Raw genomic sequence first — 19,089 nt, 5'->3', positions numbered from 1 at the left:
GTGGTCTCCATCGCTGAGGTGCGAGGCGCTGGTCGTGGTCCGCACCGCTGGGCTGAGGAACGCTGGTCGTGGTCCGCACCTCTGAGGTGAAGGGCGCTGGTCGTGGTCTGCATCGCCGAGTTGAGGAGCGCTGGTCGAGTTCCGCACCTCTGAGGTGAAGGGCGCTGGTCGTGGTCCGTGTCGCCAAAGTTAGGAGCGCTGGCCTTGATCCGTATCGCCGGAGTGAGGGGCGCTGGTCGAGGTCCGCACCGCTGGGCTGAGGAGCGCTGTCGTGGTCCGCACCGCTGGGCTGAGGAGCGCTGTCGTGGTCCGTGTCGCCGAGGTGATAAGAGCATGGTGAGGTGGGACGAGCCCTCATTGCAGTGGCGAACTCTGAAGTACATAGCGGTGTTTGCAGGGACCTCGCTTGCATAAACCCGCGTGACTGTGATTTGCAAGTAATATGAACCGTTGACACTGGAGCGACAGCTTGTCTGGTCATGTGATGTCCCTGTGAACAGGCCTTTACCAATGCAACCCTTTCAACGTAGCTAGTTGGGATTAAGGCGTTCTGGTGGGGATGTTGGAGTGCTGCAGCTCCCAGACTTACCGCCGATTTACGTATGCGCCAACGGGACTAAGAACCGGTCATGGTGCGCGTACTTCGGTGATGGCAGTGACAGGATGGTAGTAATGCCTAGGTTTTGCGACGTTTTGAACTGCGAGCTCATGCTACTGGCATGAACTTGAACAGCCCAACATGAACAAAAACAACGTAAAATGGCTTGTATGGCTGCCGGATGCGCTGTGCACTGTTCAGCCACTGTGATGACCTGCAGTCCACGTAATTAGTAACGTCCATGTAATCAGTAATGTATCTATGCGCCGGCCCTTGTAAAGTATTTTCCGCTCTGAGTGTCGTGCTAAACAGACCAGTTTAAGCCGGTTTGCAGTATCGCGGGCCGTCACCTGGCGTGGCCCCAGCTGCGCTGCTGTCCGCCGCACTGTTCGCCCGGCCGGCCGCCCCATCCCCCCACAGTGCCGGGGCCGTTATCTGATGGCTGCGGCGGTCCACGCGCCGGCCGGGCCGCGTGGGCGACCGGTGACCCCAGCCGAGCACGCTGACCCATATAACCCCCGGCCAACGGTGTGCCGCAGACGGACTTCGAGTACTGCACCCGGACGGCCCGCGAGATCCAGAACAAGTAAGTGAGGCGAGCGCCGGGCACTGAGGCCATTGGCGACGTTATGTGCAGCTAGTGGGTGCTACTCGCCCGGACGCTGTATTTCCCATTGTGGCTACCGTCTGGAAATCAATCGCCAACGGGGAAACTTCCTGAACGCAGCCTGCAAGCTAGAACACAACATATTGCATTTTTTCTAAGGTTTGCTGTAGACGTGTTTGTCAAAATACCGTATGACGTTCACGTCACTACATAATAGTAGTAGTAGTAGAGGTGGTGGTGGTGGTAGAAGAAGTAGTAGTAGTAGTAGTAGTAGTAGTAGTAGTAGTAGTAGTAGTAGTAGTAGTAGTAGTAGTAGTAGTTGTAGTGGCAGTAGTAGCAGTAGTAGTAGTAGTGGTGGTAGCGGTAAAAGCAGTAGTACGGGTGCGAGTAGGAATACGAGTAGGAGTGGTAGTAGCGCACAGTGGCAGTTTTTCAGCTGCGATATTTTAAACGGGCTCCCTCCTAAGGAGTCGCATGGCTATCGATCTTTCGGTCCGCGCGTTAGCAAGTGATTAAAGTTCGCCGTTTTAATTGCGCCGGCGCAGGTGTGTTCGATTATGGGTGAGCGACATGTGACGTTATATGACAGATAACACGTATATGACGTGATTCCCGGATCCTGTTGTCCGGGTCGAAGTGGCCTGTTTAGCCATGTAGTGGTGGTAACAGCTGATGTCAAGTTCCAGCAGTTTCAAAATATGGTCCAGGCCTGAACCGATTTGCATGGATACATTGTGACCGGAAACTGGCTTATGTGGTTTGGAGGCCGGTGTAGACTATCTCTAGAACGCCCGACCGTGGGTTACTGCATAATATTTTTCAATCTTTGATATATATATATATATATACATAAATATGATATACATACATATATATATACATAAATATGATATACATACATATATATATATATATATGTATGTATATAGCATATAGAGGCATATAGTTATACATATACATATATACATATATAGATCATATATATAACTATATGTAGATACCGTTTCAAGTGTGTTTGCACTTAAATTATATGTATTCCATGTAGATAGCATGCCATGATCCAAAAGTTTCAAATGACCATGCACAGGCGTGCTGCTCTTCTTCTCATTCTGCAAGCGGGGCATCCAGCGCAGATTTATGGTAAGATGGCTGTTGTGGTCTCCACTTAGTACCGTGCCTGATTTGTAACGCGGAGGGTTTTGTTGTTTTTTTTGTTGTAAATCTTGCTACGCTCCCCAACAAATATTATATATGGTAACGTTTTGAGTATCTTAGTGGTTATCTTAGCGATAACCAACTAAAAACTTTTTTCAGGTCGGCTAAGCGGGACTGAAACTCTCCAACTCTCCAGCTGCATGGGAGAGGAAATGACTGACATGGCAAACGAGTCGTTATTAATGGGCCCCCGTCGAGCGCAGTTTAGAACACTAAGCTCCCATGGGGATTGTCGCGCCGCTACTTCCATACGCCAACAGTTTTTACAAAGTTAGATTGAAGTATGTCTCGATTTGGTGATGTCTATGCGGCAACTTAACCTTGACCAGCTGCGATCATCCAGACACCTGCCGCATCATGGGGAGATTGGACCGCCCCTGCCAACCCCACTCCTAGCTTACTACGTAAAATAGAATGGTTTGCTAAAGAGCTAGATAAAAGCAGAAAAAATCTAAAAACGGTGCGGTAGCACCTTACAATCAACAACTGTAACGCCACTCAATTTTCCGATAACTCACACGGTAGCATGCTACGTCAGGTCGCACTAGGTTATGCGACGTTTCAAGGTTGAGCAAAAGCCAGGGAGCGAGACTGCTCTCTCCATTTGCGTTGAAGAGAACGACAGGCTGCGATTTTTTTTCTAGTAGAGGGCGATCGGATTTCTGACAGGGTAATTGGTATGAAACATCGCCTCCTATCAGAAGTATGCCCGCGCTGGGTGCTCACTCGTAAGGCCTTGCGTGTCAGTCGACCAGCTCATACGGGGCGGCGTTAGGCCTGCATGAGATTTATGTACAGCAGTAACGTGCACCGCGGAGCGATTTTCGCCCCGGACGCATGCTAGCTGAGTGAGGTAAAAAATTATTGCTTGGCCAGCCGTGCAAAATGCGCTTTGGTAGCCCACCCAGGCGAATTGGATGCTATGGTGAGAGTTTGCAGTGACAGCCGCGGATTTGTTGAAGCGAAGTTTTGTCCTCGTAGCTCAGTTGGTTAAAAGGTATGCATTACGATCCACCGATCCAAGGCGTGGTGGTTCGAGTCGCTATTTGGGCTTGACAGACATGACCTGCAGCCGGTGGCAGCGGCCGCACTGAAAATCAGGTGACGTCAGAGGGCAGGACGAACCCAAGCCCCACATTACTGCATTCTGGGTAGCGATGCTCTGACGTCATCATGGGACTAAGTCATTCGGCGCCAATGCTACGGCCGCATGAAAACGCTGTTTTTTGCGGGCTGGTTTAAACATAAATGTCTTCATGAACTGACTTTTTTCGACCTAGCGCTTTCAATGAAGCATTTTCAGCTGAGAAATGGCGTCTGTTTGCACCAGAGGTACGAAATTATTGCTGAACTTGCACGGAAAGGCAAAAGATTGTCCCAGGGTGTTGCAAGCACCCTGGGACGCGCATCGAGAAATTGGAATGCACATCCTGTAGCTTTAGGAGGATGCAGGGTGGATGCCAGGGTGGATGCAGGTTTGGTTTGCCCTAATGGGGACAGATGAATGAACCCCGGGTGGCGGTTCAAAAATTGAACCCCATATGTCAGCTGGGAAATGGTCTTCTGGATATATAAGGATAGTCGGGGTATTATTGCCAGCAGGCCTTTTTTACCTACCCATCGGACCTTATGTATCTGCAAGTCAACCAGTGACTAATAAGATTACAGTAAAGTAACGGCGAAATTTTTGGCACCTGCCCTCACATTATCTGATTTTCACATATCACCCCACTTAGGTACTACAGTACGACGATAAATGGACAATCACCAGCCATTTATAAATTTAAGGAAAACGTTATACATGATATCCATTTATTTACAAATAAATATGTATTTCACAAAGGGGTATTACGCATGAATGTTCCGGCACGTTGACTACGACGAATATGGCGCTGGTACTGGACGTAGAAAACGTGGTTTAGAAGGATTTATTTTTGGAAGCAGATCGCAGTACCAATTTGTCTTTAGAAGGTTTTTAATGCAAAATGTGCAATATCTGTCCATATAAAATCGAGGTAAAGAGCAGGATGGTAGATGGCAGGAGGTAGGGCAGGATGGCTGCCCAGTTCATTGGCAAAATCTCCTACTCGTAATCATGCTACTAGTATCTACCAACCTTCTCGTAGTATCAGCCAAAAACCATACACTGGCCACCAAACTTTAGTCCCTTGGTGACGTCACGTCTGCATAGCCTCCTCTAGTAGCCTTGGGCCGTACGCAACATCGCGGCACGTTAAACTTTCGCCACTACATTCTGCTGTTGACCTAAATTGCATGATCGGATGGTAGGGGTCAGAGTTCACACAAGAAGCGCTATTTAGCGTAAGCTCTGATCCCAGAAAGCCATCCATTCACAAGGCTGGGAGTAAATCTTGGAGAGGGTCGTAACGGCTGACAGCGGAAAGCGCAGGTCATCAAGTCTGGAGGAAATTTGTTTGGTGGTGTACGCAGAGCCCGTTAATGAACGCTGAGAAGGAGCGTAGTCGATTCCAACAATTTGGGTAACACCCGTCCGGGCAGTTGTTAGTGTCTCTATATGCTTGAGCACATCAGCTGAAGTTACGCGATAGCAGGAAGGGCAGGAGGCTGAATCAGTTGCTGTGTGTCCGAACTAAGCATTGGTTTAACGCCAGTTGGGGATTTCGGCGAGCTTACCAATAGGCCAGCGTGTAATGCGTAACATGTTATCGGTGCATACTAATCACAGAGGCATTTTAAAGAAAGACAAAACCAAGAACGCAAGTCCACCAAAGTTTGAAAGCCGGTCCGTGCCGGCAGGACGTGGCTGAGCCATACCCCACCTCGCCCCTGGTTGGCTGCCGCTGCGTCTGCAACAGGCGTGAGTCAGCTTTTGAGGCCATCTGGGCCGAGCTCTGGGCGTGGATCACATTGATCCGGGCGATCACAACTCCTAATGTGTTGTGGAATAGAATGGTAGCTGCTGACATCTGTCAAGCACGACTTACGGCAGTTGCCAAGCAATCAATCACTTTCGATGAACGGCAGATACGGATCGCATTAGGGGCGTTGGTTTGAAAACCCAAATGATGCTCAAAACGCACGAGAGCATCACGGAGCAAACTGAGGTCGACAAGACAAGAATTGCGGTGATCGTTCCACTGTACCTTAATGGCGTAAAGGACGAAATGTTTCAAGACAACTCTTAAAAACATGCGATTCTGAGAGCATTAAAGCGGTCTTTTCAAAATTGTGTGAGACAAGTAGGTCGCATTGTGACGCAGTCCTGAGATGAAACAGATGTGCACAAAGAAATCGAGACCTGATGTCAGACGAATGCGGCACTGACATCCTATTGGCATTGACTGCGAGAAAAACTCGTCCTTTGGTTGTACTGTCACGTGAAGACAGGTATAGATCTACCAGTGGAGGCGGTACTTTGTTTAGATGCTATATATACATGCAAGCGGAACCTTACTGAATACCCGTCATGCTCTGTGTCGTTCCGTGACATTACCGCCACGCTGGAGTGCTTGCCGTTCGTGGTAACGATGCATATCAAACGTCGTGTCGGCTTTATATCACGATGATAACGGCGCGGTGCTAGATCGTGTGCCAGCAAGGACTGTGACCATCTGAATGGTTATGATGCGGTTGGAGCAGGTGCGTGGACCAGGGAGCATGCGTCTTTCTTTATTTGGTTGGTTTCGGCTGGATAGTTTCACAAATAATAGGTATGAATAAAATGACGCTATTTGGCAGGCTGATCGTTTGCTGTCAGTAAGCCTTTAATGTGTCGCCAGAACGACATCGATTCGGCCCTGCCCCTCCTCCCCTCGACATTTGTTTTCCACCCCAACGCCACGAAGTTGTCACCCTAGGCCACCTGTTCGGAGAAAAAGCGACATTCTTGACACACTCTGTTATCCAGTATCGCGTACGGTCGATACTATCATATGGACTTGTTCGGATAAACAATTAGGACGGGTCACAAGTTTCAGCTAGTCTGTGAAAGGATTGATTGTCCGCACTATCTCGAAGCGTTGGCAACCTGCTCGCCTCTTCCGCCACGCTGGTCACGGGCCCAAGTACATGCGCCCTGGGCTCGAGCTGAGTTGTGTAAATGACTCACGCTCTGTGCATCTGACCGACGTGCCGGCGAGTTGTCGCAGACAGCGGATGTCCACCGTGATGCCATGGAGATTAAAGGGTGTATGCCACCTTTGAGTACTTTACACTTGTTCTTACATCATACACGTGCGATTCTATCAGTAATACTAGCCTTCTCGAAATCCTTCCGAATACGTCAGAATTTCGATTTGAAGTAGCTTGTCAAGCGGGAGACATTTCATTTGATTCCATGCTCACCAGTATGAAAGTAATGCATTTTATTTGCCTTGGCTTTTGCAACTCGTGTATTTTGTAATGTTTGCAGCACACCTAGGGAGTTTACTACTGCGACCTTTCATAGCGCACTTTGGCTTCGGGAAATGGTTCATCGCATTGTCTATAGTAACGCAGTGGATGAAACTTCAACCAATGCGCTTCCCGATAATTGGCCCTCGCTGCCCGCTGTGCCAATCACAAACGTTCATTTGCCCTGGCGTCATTCAGAAATAGCGGAGAACGGCGCTCAGCAGATTGTGCCTTCATCATGACGACGGAGGTCGCGACAACTGCAGGGAAGATGCGTGGTACCGTTGCAAAGCGCTGACAGTGTAATTTTGATTAAAAAACAATTTAATTGTATATCCTTATTATGAGTTGACGTGGCTGCAGTGGTTGTACCCAGTGCTATGATCAGACTAAACGGTCCTGAGGTTCCACTACAGTATGCTCTTGAAATATTCTCCTGAGTTGGGATACTTTCTTTCAACAAGCTGAATGGCAGTCACCATGGCCCTGTTCTATCTATACTTACTCTATCACTGGCCCGTTGACCATTTTCCTCCCCCTTCCCTACTTGCCCATGCTCCCATTACCCGATGCGTTTTGGCGTTACGATATGCCGAGTAATGCTCTTTCTGCAGACAGTACGATCGTTGCTTAGCGGGGCATTCCTCCACGCGACTCTCGTTACGCAGCGTCACGCATCAGAGCCGCGGGACGCGACTCTGCTTACGCAGCAGCTACCCGCCGCGTGGCGGCGGGCGCCGTCCCGAGGCCCTCTCCCGCCGCCTAGCGCAGCCGGCGCCCTGCCGTGGCGCGCGCCGCCCAGGCCCGGAGGTCAGCAGGGCACGTGCGAGGGCACTGGGGCGTGCCGACCGACCGCAAGCGCTCCGATCACCGGCGGGCACACGGACACCGCCGCCCGCCCGGCGGGGGGGGGGGGGGGGGAGCTCGCGTCGTACCCGGATGAGACGCATTGCATCCCGCTGCTGTCACTGGCTTGATTGTTTTCGTACCGAGGGTGATGCGTTCTTTTAAGCAGCGTGTTACTACTTTTGTTGTAAGTCATTAGCGGCTCAGCCAAGTGTCCAAGTGTCATTCGAAAGTGTCCGAAGGTGGGAGAGGTTGGTGTTATTGTAGCGACCTGTAGCCGGTCTCATAGAAGCCAGAGCTGTAAATTGCACTCCGAGGCTATGGTACATTGGTATTCATACACTGGTGCACAATACATTTTTTCACAGCGCGATGATGCCAGTATGACAAGCTTTTGTCAAGCACATTTCTCCGTAGTTAGATATAATTGCAACAGGTTTAGATCGTAGCATTTGTCCGTGCTTCAGGCTGATGGAAGTGCGTGTGTGCTATAAAACGACCGTCCGACCCGGGATCAGGGGCGGGTGGCCAGGTGGCCGGCCGGGTTCGCGAGGTTCAATGCTGCAGGAGGGAGGGGCAGCACCAGGTGGGCGTCATGATAGTATGATAGTGGGCTGGTTCAGGGATCCCCGCGGCGCCAGCTGTTTGGCCGGGGCTAGGAGTGGGCGTCCGAGCTGGGCAGCGCCAGATGGCCGGCCGGAGGCGAACTGGACCGATGGCTGCAGTCTCAGCCTGGCGGCGGACGGCGGGCCGTGTTGGCTGACCTCAGGTCACCGACGGTGTACCGAGGGGGACCGTTACCGCGACTGGCGGTCGCGCGCGGCAAGAGGCGGGGTCTGACAGGGGAGGGGAGCAGGCGTTCAGCGGGGAAGAGGAACAGGAGGTGCTGATCCCGCGGGTGCAGGCGTGGGTGGCAGTGACACGAAATGTCGTCTGGCGGTCTCGTGAGCTCACATGCAAAAGAATGCCCACTTATATATGATGGCATGCCGCCGACCAGGTGTCCATGAAAACATGCTGTTATGCAGGCATATCAATTGCGTGTGAGTCACTACGGCCTGGCGAGTGTGCCACCGTCGGCGTCTATTCTTACTTACATAGATGAGACGCCAATCGCGGTGCTGCATGATTGATCAGAACAGCGATACGGCCGTTATCGCCAGCAAAACTAGCCTTGCCGTGCGACTGATGCGCCTTTAAGCCCGCCCGGTATCGCTCATTGGCGATGATAGATGAGTGGGGAGGGCGATAACATATCGCCGCCCGGCCATATGGAGCCCGCTGACCACGACCGACCGCAGGCGGCGCCGGACCATCCGTGCGCCGTGTTGAGGAGCGTGATTGCAGGAGGGAGTTGCCGGGAGCTCGCTCACGAACTCTACTCAGTTCCGTGAGCGCGTTCGGTGTACCCGGGCTGGGAGTGGAAGGTGCGGGCTGCAGAGGGCGCTGTGCCCAGGCTGAGAGTAAAAGGTGCAAGCTGTGGAGGGCGGCGCATCCGGGCTGAAAGTGAAGGGTGCAGGATGTGGAGGGCGGCGTATCCGGGCTGAGAGTAAAGGGTGCAGGCTGTGGAGGGCGGCGTATCCGGGCTGAAAGTGAAGGGTGCGGGCTGCAGAGGACAGTGTACCCAGGCTGAGAGTGAAGGGTGTAGGCTGTAGAGGACGATGTACCCAGGCTGAGAGTGAAGGGTGCAGGCTGTAGAGGACGATGTACCCAGGCTGAGAGTGAAGGGTGCAGGCTGTAGAGGACGATGTACCCAGGCTGAGAGTGAAGGGTGCAGGCTGCAGAGGGCATCCCTCCGTACCCGTGCGCACAGGCCGGTTGGCTCTCGGCGGACCTTCGCTCGCGTGCTCAAACAATAACAAGACATACGTGCGCGGATTTTCTGGACTGGTCCGGTTCCGTGCCCCATGCCACGCTTACATGCGCCTGGTCCGCTTGCAACTGGCATGTTGGCCGAGGAGCCGTTTTTTCGTCCAGCTGTGCGGCTCTCCAGTTGTCGACGGGACTCTTACTGGTCTAATTTCTTAACTACTAGGATGCGGTGGTAGAAGCCGCCATTTGTGGCCTTGCGTGCCATTCCCAATGCTGGCTTTATGAATGCCTCATTTCCACCACTTGGGCAATAGCTCGTGAGGCTGGCTGTGGAATACATATTTAAGTCCGGCACCGCGGTGTCCCGCAATGAAAATGAGTGGTGCAGAACCACTTGGTACACGCTAGTTATTTCACTGGATCTCAATCTTCCGCGATGAGAAAACCTGATGCACACCACACACGACCTCAAGGTTGTGAGGGGTACCTGATTGCCCTCGTGCTCATCTGGCGTTTCGTTTTCCCGTTCCGGTCTAATTGAATAAAGTCTGGGCTTCAGTTACCTGCTGCGTGACATGGGTTGTCAAGCCGACTGCACATTGAGCCTAAAGTGCATTAACTGCTTATCAGTCCTGTCTCAGGTGTTGTGTGCTCAGTTTGAAAGGGGCATCATCAAGGCTGTTTTAATGGATTAGCCCACTCGGGCTACATGGGAATTGTTTGGCTGCACGGGCACTGTCTTTGCTCAAGGCCCTAGAGCGAATTTTTGCTGCGCTCGTAGGGGTTGCGGAATGTCATTATTCGTGAGATATTTCCCTTCCGCACGCGATAATCTTGCGAGCTGTTCCATCAGGCTCATTTGGAAATTATTGGTGCTATTGGTGTTCCTGGTTTCGCTGTAAGGTAAAGAAGACCTTCCCAAATTGATGAGGCCCAAGCTCTGCACTGGTACGGCTTGAGGGTCATGCTTGTGACCACAGCGTTACGGTCTGGGGCGAGCGTAGCAAACGTAAACCTGGCAACGTTTTGATCGTCGTACATTTTCCGGCTCGTAAAATTGCTCCGATTTATTTAACGTCATCATGCGCAGTCAATCGCGTTGAACGGCCTGTCACGTGATCGGCGCCTCTGTCGCCGCGCAGAGCAGTTTGGGAGCCACTATACAACGCTAGGCATAATTTTTGTACGCAAGTATATTTTACGCATGCAAGCGCATGCAACGCATGCTCTGCAAGCGCGACCCGCCGGTCTTCTTTTATTTGTACGTGCCGTCTGGTCGTTAACTGTTAACGGATCAAAGGAATAAATGGCAGCTGACGGTACTTGCCTGCACCCACAGGCGTGACAGAGTGAAAAGTACCAGGGGTTACGTCTTGCTGTTGTAAAGCTTGCCCACCGCTCAGGAATTGTGCAGCCGGCTGCAGACTTGGCTTCACGCTCCACCGGGCGCTGGACATCGCATGCTGTGCCACGGAGTAGCAGTGCACTGTGATGGTGCCCCACGCTGGTTGCAGGCTTGGCTTCACGCTCCACCGGGCGCTGGACATCGCATGCTGTGCCACGGAGTAGCAGTGCACTGTGATGGTGCCCCACGCTGGTTGCAGGCTTGGCTTCACGCTCCACCGGGCGCTGGACATCGCATGCTGTGTCACGGAGTAGCAGTGCACTGTGATGGTGGCCCACGCTGATGTAGTGCACAATGTCAGTATCGCTTTGTATATTTAGGGTGTATTCGCAGGACACCAAGAATATTCTATTCCACGTGACAACACGTATTATCTTTGCCGAGGGTGTTTGCAGCGCGACTCGTTGGTTACATCTTCGAAACTGTCGTGACAATAATTGCACACGCAGACAGTATTTTCGTTTGCAGATACTGTAAGTGCTCCTAAGAATGGAAACGACAAATTACGTTCTTCGTGACGTATACAACTCATTTTCATCACTCGTTGCGGTCCTGGGCATGCAAATTGGCCTCGTAACAATTGAATATGTTGCGTCTTATCTGTTTCACTCCGATTGGGTTGCGAAAAAAAATTCTGCGCATCCGGCAAAGATTCGCCTTCACATCACGTATAATCTTTGTCGTCCGGATCGTCGCGAATACACCCCTAACGACATGTTTTAGAATGAATGCATTCTGTGTGTAAGTAGCATTGATGTTTGCAGGTTTATTGTAAGCCTGAATTGCAGCAATGCGAACATATTGGAGTCAGGTCCATTAGTATGGTACAGTTGGCATGGTTCTGTAACGATCAATTATGTCAACAAATAGGAAAGCGTCGATTGTTGATTGACCCCCCCCCCCCCCCCCCCCACCTAATAACTCCTGCAGGCTGACCGCTACTGAGTAATTCTGAACGGCGACATGACATTAGGTCACACAGCCGCGATCATGACCGAAACATGACCACGAATCGTGACCACGAATCATGACCTGCATTCTGTGGTGCTTTTCGAACTTTTTTTTAGTCGTATAGCCGTGCCGTACCATTGCACCGCGTTCGTGGGTCATATCGCCGTGCCGCACCATTGCACCATGTCCATAAAAGACAAATTAAAGGCGGCGCCAAACAAAATCAGACTCTGTCGTTAGATAGTTCTTTGACGCGTATAATTAAGTGACTTATTGTGCACTGCTCTGTTGTGTGGAAGTGACGACATCTTCGAAAGGTCATGGGGCTCGGTTCGAGAAGCTTAGGTCATTTACAGGCCCTCTTTTGCAAATCTGATGAGCGATGACCTGCGGCTGAAGACAGCTGCGACATACACGGATGGAAAGGATCGTACAGCCGGAAAATCTAGTATGATAGAAGAATTCACGCAACTATCGCACCAGTAGCATCAGGCGATATGCTAGCACGACATTAGTCACTACGTTTAAGTTAGGTAATGCGTCATGGCAGGGTCAAATGCCTCGGCAAGAACTCTGCATGAACCACGCACGTTCTCACCGGGCAAGATAGGTATTGTTTGCTTGCAGTACAATAAATTGCCAGGTGGTAAGGGTTAATAGACGCTCCTATCAGTAATAATATTGAATGGCTGAACCCAATTTGGCGGGCCCAGATCCGCCAAATTAGGATCAGCGGGGACTTACAGCTGTGTGTTGTTGATTGAGCCAGGTTAATTGGAGGAAGCTCCAACGGGCGGCCGGTCCGATCGTTACCCCCGGCCGGGGAGGGGAGGGGGCAGGTTTGGCTCCGGCTCGGCCGACTCCGCCCGAGGCTCGTCCATCACACCCCGCCCCTCACGCTCCGTCACTCACGTCCCACCAGTGCTTCTCCGACCTCGCTCGCCGACCGGGTGCGGCCGGCTGGCGAGCTTGGGCTCCGGCGCCGGCTGTAACGATCGCGGGTGCGTGGCGCCCGCCGTGGCGCCCACCTGCTTGGCCCGGCGCGGGTCGGCGGGAGTGTCCCGCCCGGTGCCCGCGGGCGGTGGGCTCGCGGCACGGACGCGACCACGGGCAGGTCGAGTACGGGACCGACCGCTGATCCTCAGGCGGAGACGGACGGGCGTAATGTGCTCCAGCTGTTTGCTTGTAGTGATTCGAACTGATTGATCTGATTGCGGCTGAAGTAGGGTCCTCAGTGTTTGATGTGTATCTTTGACCTGTGGCTAAATTTGTCGACAGAGTTCGTCGATCGTGGAATTGTTTTTAGATGCCCATACCATATGCTTGATGTCGACGGGAAACTGTGAACCCACGAAGTGTTGGCTGTAAATGACAAGAAACTAAACGTGATCTCTAGGGCAAACAGTGAGCAGTCGACGTAGTACATAATTTGACCATTGCTATGCTTTAAGCAATTATAAATATATTGGAAATTGGTAAATACAAGACAGTGACAATATAGACCTTTACTACACGAGGGCTGGATCCATGCTGGATATTGGCAGCTTTACATCGAGCGCATGTTTCGATCAAAAGCCATCATTAGCAGTGATTATAAGTGAAGTGTACAATTCGAATCACAAATCTGAGAGCATGGCATATATGAAATGCTTCCCTTTGCACCAACATTACAAGCGCAGTCAGTGAATGTGAACGAATTCAAGCAGATTACAACAAAACAAAGAGTCTCCCATTTGTCATCCTCTCGCGAAATATCGCGTGATATTGCGCGGCTGCTCCTAGGGGCTACGAAGTAACAGACGCTGGGCCGAGTGGTCTGGGTGATCCGTACGCAGTGTGACGTGGTATACGTAACGAGTATATGCAGCGCTATGGGATGAGATGCGGGGTGACGGGTCAGTGGATTATTGCTGAATCGCTTGAGCTGATCCAGTTGTCCTTATTCGTTGGTAGGCTTTAAGTATGTGAAAAGTTGAGAGGCTTCCTCTACCTATCTGGTGCCTAGGTTTGTGATTAAAATCGTACGTTTAGCTTTAAAACATCTCGCATGGTGCTTTGCGGCCGAAACTTTGATTCGTTTTATCGTAGCATTTCTAATTTCCTGTCCCTCGCCCGATGATCTTCATTATTCAGCCCTGTCGAAAACAGGTAACGCGGGGCCCCGCGCAATCACCCCAATTGTGAAGCATTACTTCCACCCTTCGTCATCCAATTCTAGTTATGTAATCTCCCTCCGCCGCGAAATCGTGAGCCTTTCGCCGTACACCCAGCGCCAGCGAAGGGCCTGGCACGCCATGCATGGCTCTAAGCGTGAGCCGCCAGCGTGACAACATGGCGTGACATGGCGCGCTGAGCACATGGCGTGATGCGAGGCGCCGTGTGGCGTGATGTCCGCGCGACGCGTCGATGCGCCATGCCGTAACACGACCTGCCATGCGCCTGACATGACGTGCCGTGCCATGACACGACATGGCGCGCCGTGCGCTCGACATGGCACGCGGCGATGACCTGACATCGCTCTGCCGGCAGGTTCCCGGTGGAGGTGGACTCGGGCCTGGTGGACATCATCTCGCCGTCGGCCGACTACTACCCTCCGCGGGAGACGGTGCGACGCACTCTCGACGACCCGCTGGAGCGCGTGCAGTGGCGCACCAAGCAGAATCTCGACTTCGCCTTCCTCATGATGTACTGTCGGCCGCGCGGCCTCTTCTACGTTCAGTTGGAGGACGACATCATGACCAAGCCCGGGTGAGCGCCGTCGGCAGACTGTCGGTGCTGCGCTGGCCCGCCGTCTGTCCGCGTCACTGTGGGGGGAGGGGGGGGGGGGGGGAAGCCACCTGATCGGTGGCCCCCGGTACGGCGTCGCGTGCTTGTACCATGTGTCGTAAAAGGATGCGGCATGCGATTGACCAGGCGACGTGCCAGTGAATTATTTGTGGCCATGGGTTCTCGTCCTGAGAAATTGACAGGGAAGTAATGCGCCTGGCGATGAGAATATGGGAAGTAAGCTGCATGAGATGTAACGAGTGGTAACGCATTCTTGTTTTTCAGTTACGTCACGCGGATGAAGGAATTCGCTCTTCAAAAAATAACGGAGAAAAAGAACTGGTTTCTCCTAGACTTCTGCCAACTGGGCTTTATCGGTAAGATGATTCATTTCCCCATTAGTTCTAGCTATGCGTGGGCAACGCGAAAATATAGATTACCACGATTGAAGTCTCTTAACCAAGCACTTTGTGTTGCGTTAGCCACGTCGTTGTGTCATTTGGTCTGATCCCAGGTCCCCGGACCATTACGACTGTTCATTCCGTAAGCAGTGGCGATCAGCCACGCACAGTTGTCGTTCCACGCCCCATGTCCCGGTCGCGGCACGTGTGGCGCGCGGCCGTCCAACCTGTGCGGTGGAGGCGGACGGGGCCGCGCCGCGCTCGCGCCGCGCTCGCGCCAGCGCCCTGCGCGCACCGGGTTGTAATTCCAGCCGGGCCGGCCCAGCTCGGCCGGGGCCGTGTCGGTGTCGCGCCGGCCGCGGCTGCCATTCACATCGTCGGCTGGGCTGCCACTCCCGCCGCGCGCGGGCCGCACCCTCGGGCCAGTGTTAGCGTCATGGTTTGTGTGTGTTATCAGGCCTGCCGCTGGGGTAGGGTTTTGTGTATCGGTTGCCCTTGCAATATGAGGCTGCGATACGACAGAGGGCAATGTGTTGTGGGTCCAGCCCCGTGCGTCAGCGCCATGGCCGTAGGCAACGCGGAATGTGTTGCCGTACTCGGCAGCGCACCGCCGGCGGGACGGGAGCTCGTATTCCACGAGTGTTAATGTCGCCGCGCGGACCAGACCTGACGTTGACCTGCGCATGAAAAGCGCCGATCAAGCGGCTGTGTACCCACCTGCGTGCTGGCGCTTGCCAGAGCGTGCGTATACGTGAGCGTTTTCACACGTGCTCGGCACACGGGTCCTACCCCTCAGCTGACGGCCATTCATTATCGACGGGGCGGCGCGTATGTCACGCGCTCGTGACGTCAACGCTCTGCGCAGCATCGGACGGTGGTGTCGGATCACCGGCATCCAGCGTGTTCTGTACACAGAACGGCCGGGGTATTGTGGCTGCCAGAAACACTGCCATAGGGAGGGAGAGGAAGGGGAAACGGACCCTCCAGACCCGCATTTTCTACCGAGCCCCGAAGAGGCACGTTCCGTTCGGTTGTGATGGGTGCTGACTGAGCTCTCCCACCCGCTTAAGAGATCCTGGCCGCGCCCCTGGTGACCGTTATCCACCCAGTTGACACGCGGGCCCCGCACCGACCTCCCTGCCGCCGACCGCGACTCTGTACAGGCCGTGTGCTCCTGTCTCCGACTCGGCCTGGGCCTCCTCACGCGTTTGTATTTACGTCTCGACCTCCTCCGCCTTACCGCGGCACGCAGCTGGATCGTGTGTGTCCCGACGCGATCTGCTCCTTGACGCCGGTGACCTCTGCTGCCGCAGGCAAGCTCTTCAAGACCGTGGAGCTGCTGCCCCTGATTCATTTTCTGGTCATGTTTAACAACGATAAGCCGTCCGACTGGCTTCTGATCAACCTGGTACAGACCAAGGTGTGCCGGTTCGACAAGAGCGCGGTGAGTGATGCAGACCTAGGTGTGCCGGTCCGACAAGAGCGCAGTGAGTGAGTGGTACAGACCAAGGTATGCCGGTTCAACAAGAGCATGGTGAGTGAGAGGTGCAGACCAAGGCGTGCCGGTTCGACAAGAGCGCGGTGAGCGAGTGGTGCAGACCAAAGCGTGCCGATTCGACAAGAGCACGGTGAGTGAGCGGTGCAGACCAAGGTGTGCCGGTTCGACAAGAGCACGGTGAGTGAGTGGTGCAGACCAAGATGTGCCAGTTCGACAAGAGCGCGGTGAGCGAGTGGTGCAGACCAAGGTGTGCCGATTCGACAAGAGCACGGTGAGTGAGTGGTGCAGACCAAGGTGTGCCGGTTCGACAAGAGCACGGTGAGTGAGTGGTGCAGACCAAGATGTGCCGGTTCGACAAGAGCGCGGTGTTGCCGCTCGACGACCGCCGGGCGGGCGGCGCTTCGCCATGGGCCACACGACTTCGTTGTTTGTCGAATAAAGGGCCGGACCAAAGGACCATAAGTCGTCGCCTGCTTGTTTTCGTAGCGGATGGTTGTGTGGATAATTTATGACCGTTCCTGGTGTGGTCTGAATTAACGTTGGTAGAAACGGAACAGAAGATGGCGACATTTCCGGGTTTTCAGTTAAACACGAAACCTATGGCTCGTTTACACTTCCTGTTATTCGGTGCCGGACACGGTAGCCGACATGAAGACATTCACCTGTCGTATGTTGCATGGTTTCCGTAGTGTTTGGTCCTTTTTATCGCCTGGCCGCAGTAAAAGACATTTGACAGCAGCAGCCCAAGGACTGTCTCGGTGACCTCGCCTTAGCGCCCGCATACCGTCTCATGGACATCTGGAGACTCGCAGATAATCCCAAGTCCTCGCGTACCAGATGGAGTTGTCGGTAACGTGGTGCCCGCCGTCTTCCAGAAGAAGTGTAAAGAGGAGAAGGACAAAGTGTGGCTGCACTTCAAGCCATCGCTGTTCCAGCACATCGGTACACACTCTTCCCTCAAGGGCAAGGTGCAAAAGCTGAAGGTAAGAGACGCTGAAGCTGACCAGCTTTGGTGGAGACGAATGCCTCACGTCATGGCATTGGCCCCACTGAGAGATAGATTCCGGAAGGGATACTTTTTCGGGTATCCGGTCGTGAGGTACGATTCGTGAAAAGGATGGCGCTGGGGGTAGCGACGTGGTGCGACCTTGATGTTGCTGTTGTGGTTGACCATGCTGTTCTGCGCCGTTGCTCCATGCTCGTTCCATCACCATTTGACAGGCGTTCTCCATCGCAAGATTGTCGTTTTTATAAATATGCTATTGGGGACGTGAATGCCGCCTTTCTCTTTCGGTACGAAACGCCTCAAGTCGGACTGAATAGACTCCGAACTGGTTATCTGCAGACCACTGCGTAGCGCAGACAACTATGTAGTGGGAATAGTGGGAACGGCAGGTATGGACCAGTAGGTTCACAACATCGATGGTGAAGTGGTGTCAAATCACGGATAACAGCGCAGGTGTGCGTCACATCGGCGAACAACGGTGGTGATGTGACTGTCATGATGAGATGTTCATCGAGGAGCACAGCTAACATCCGGCTGCTGGAGCTGGAGGCGTGGCCATGTAGGCCTGCTCGTGCAAACTAATAACGCCCGTAACGTAGAAGTGTACCGAAATATCACAGTACCAAAATAGATCCAGTTTCATGTGCTTTCTCTGTTCTTTATTTCGCTCAACCTGAAACCTTTCAGAGAGCATGAACGACATAGCTCCTTGTACTTCGCCTGCATGGCGCAAGCTGCTTCACCCCCGTGTCAATTAGCAAAGTTGGCTGCCCGTAAATCTGGCCGTGTCATGAATTTTCGCTCACGCTGCTGATTTATGAACCTGTCTCTTGACGCGTGCTGCCTCCCATCAGTCCAGGGCAGTGGACTTTGCGTCGAATCATTCATGAGGACTATTGGAACTGGTATCCAGGTGTCTGAATGCGCCAGGACAGGGGCTGTCGTGGGTTGATGGAGAATTCGGTAGTCGCATTCGTGCTTCGTGCTGTGAGCATAGAGTAATGAAGTTGTGAACGACATCCAACATAGCCAAATGGCACGTTGGGGGGGGGGGGGGGGGGGGCTAGTGTAGTGGTTAACGTATCGGCGTTAACCGCTGCGCATCCGGAAAACCAGAGGTGCGGAATTCGATTACCCACGGTGCCCGCCCTCTCTGCCAGGGTGACAGGCAGGCGATGCCATATAGCCTTAGCAACTGGTTGCGTCGTGAAGTCCCAATGACAACAGCGTCGTGGGATTCGGCCCGGATTTTAGCACGTCCTTACCTTGCCATTGCGGTTGAAACGCCTCGTTCATAACGCCAAACAAGATGGGCACTTCTCTCTAACGGCAGCATGGAAGTAAGTGTGCAAGTCGCTCTGTTCGTGACTAAAAAAGACCACAGTCCTGCAAAATTCTGCAGTCTGTTTTGTGTGCGGGATTCCGCCATATGGTTTTGTACCTTACGCACTTACAGACGTGTTTGTGGTTTTTAAACAGCCCACGGTAGAAAAATATCTCGCACTTTAGTTCTGGTAAACGGCTTTGCCTCAGAATTTGACCATGCCGTTTCCGATGAAAAGGAAAGGGAACGCCATTGTGTAATATCCCTGGCGTTCTCCATCCGTACT

At 52.9% G+C, this 19,089-nt stretch overlaps 1 protein-coding gene across 1 annotated transcript in view; it reads left to right on the top strand.

Annotated features, from left to right (window-relative positions):
* The window catches only part of LOC119097169 (alpha-1,3-mannosyl-glycoprotein 4-beta-N-acetylglucosaminyltransferase B), a 56,104-nt gene that overhangs the window by 30,541 nt on the left and 6,474 nt on the right, over positions 1-19,089 (top strand). Inside the window, exons 7-11 of the mRNA XM_037220231.1 lie at positions 1,138-1,184; positions 14,338-14,556; positions 14,860-14,951; positions 16,289-16,419; positions 17,349-17,456. Of these exons, the coding sequence (XP_037076126.1) occupies positions 1,138-1,184; positions 14,338-14,556; positions 14,860-14,951; positions 16,289-16,419; positions 17,349-17,456 (597 nt within the window). The remainder of the gene's footprint in view (positions 1-1,137; positions 1,185-14,337; positions 14,557-14,859; positions 14,952-16,288; positions 16,420-17,348; positions 17,457-19,089) is intronic.

This window comes from Pollicipes pollicipes, unplaced genomic scaffold, assembly GCF_011947565.3.
Source record: "Pollicipes pollicipes isolate AB1234 unplaced genomic scaffold, Ppol_2.1 Scaffold_2445;HRSCAF=2866_pilon_pilon_pilon, whole genome shotgun sequence".
Lineage (NCBI taxonomy): Eukaryota > Metazoa > Arthropoda > Thecostraca > Pollicipedomorpha > Pollicipedidae > Pollicipes > Pollicipes pollicipes.
The sequence above is the reverse complement of the archived record's forward strand: the minus strand, read 5'-3'. Positions and strand labels throughout refer to the sequence as shown.